This window comes from Austrofundulus limnaeus, unplaced genomic scaffold (assembly GCF_001266775.1).
Source record: "Austrofundulus limnaeus strain Quisiro unplaced genomic scaffold, Austrofundulus_limnaeus-1.0 Scaffold1921, whole genome shotgun sequence".
Classification (NCBI taxonomy): domain Eukaryota; kingdom Metazoa; phylum Chordata; class Actinopteri; order Cyprinodontiformes; family Rivulidae; genus Austrofundulus; species Austrofundulus limnaeus.
Window position 1 is genome coordinate 14,730 of NW_013954323.1, and position 1,407 is coordinate 16,136.

General features: G+C 41.4%; 1 protein-coding gene across 2 annotated transcripts in view; it reads right to left on the minus strand.

Annotated features, from left to right (window-relative positions):
- frmd6 (FERM domain containing 6) overlaps positions 1–1,407 on the minus strand; it is a gene marked incomplete in the record, with an annotated part of 30,255 nt that overhangs the window by 14,419 nt on the left and 14,429 nt on the right. For both annotated transcript variants that reach the window (XM_014033982.1, XM_014033983.1), the window contains 2 exon segments: positions 301–487; positions 626–702. In XM_014033982.1, the coding sequence (XP_013889436.1) occupies positions 301–487; positions 626–702 (264 nt within the window).

Below are 1,407 nucleotides of genomic sequence, written 5' to 3' on the forward strand. Positions count from 1 at the left end.
ATTTATCCGAGTATAGTATTACCCCCCAACTTTATGGATGATTTAATTTAACGTTTTATACTTGAATAAATACGGTAAGTTTCATTTGGTAGGATAAATACGGAGTTTTGTCCATTGTGTGTTTGTGATTTGTATGTAGACTTCTGAGATCATAAACCTTGCTATAAGAAAATGTGTATAAAAAAAAAGAAAAACTGTAAAATGTCAAACTGATCAGGTGCAAAAGAAAGAGACATGTTATTTTAAACATTTTTTTCTTCTCAGTTTAACACACATGTGATTTGTGTTAGATCTGCTCACCCATGGGGGGAAGTAGGCTTCAGGCTCAAAGTATTTCCCAAAGTGCTTGTTGCGTTTGAAGTTTCCAAGGTCAGCCTGGAGAGCGAAGGCTGCGAGCAGGAAGTAGGCCTCCTCTCTTTGAATACACTGAGAGAGCAGCACCTGTTTCCTCATGTGCCAGTAGTAATAATACCTGGCTACCCGGTCGCTGCAGGGTAGACAAGGAGCATATTTAAAAAAGCTTAAAGGATAACTGGAGCTTAAGTGACTGATGGTAGTAGAGGCATCCTGCCTTACTTCATACTACCGTTAAATATGTGAGTAACAGTGGAGGAGCTTTACCGACCTGATCAACCTCCCATTTTCCACATAATACTGAGCTCTGAAGTGAATGATCATTGGAGGCCCAAACTGATCAATGCCCTGAAAAACAAAGTGAAATGTATCAATGAAAACCAACATTTTAAACTCACAACAGAAGAACTTGGAAAGTGAGAATGATGGTGATGATAAAACCAGTTTTCTGTTTTAAACAGTCTGTGTGTGTGATGCTATGAGGAATGTTAGGATGGAGGTGAAGATGGACTGATAGAGTGGGGTTTCAGTCGCAGCAATGAGGAGGTTGCGCCAGTCTGCTGTGGTGAAAAAGGCCTTGGAATTTAACTGACTTGAGTATGTTTAGAGCGTGCACTTTATATAAAAAGTGGCAATGCATTTTCAAACATTTTTTACAAATAAGGCAACAAACAAGCAAGCTGATCTCACTTTTTGCTCTTTCTCCCACACACTGGTCATCAGAACCTCCCTCTGTTTGTTTACCTGGTTTTAAACTGAAGGGATATTCTGGGCTGGAACTGCTCCTGTGGTCAGACAGTTTAGTGTTGCAGTGCTTACAGAGAACTTTACTTCCTCCCAGCCCACTGTTGGGAAAAGTTTTAAAATAAAAAATGCCCTGAAGAATTCAGCGGCTTCAGGCGTGTTTCCCTCGGCTGCAGCTCGGGTTCATGTGAGCGGCTCATTGGATGAGACGAGTGATGAAGGCTATCTAAAGCCAAATCCCCGCGACAACTACTTGTTTGTGTGTGTGTGTGTGTGTGTGTGTGTGTGTGTGTGTGTGTGTGTGTGTGT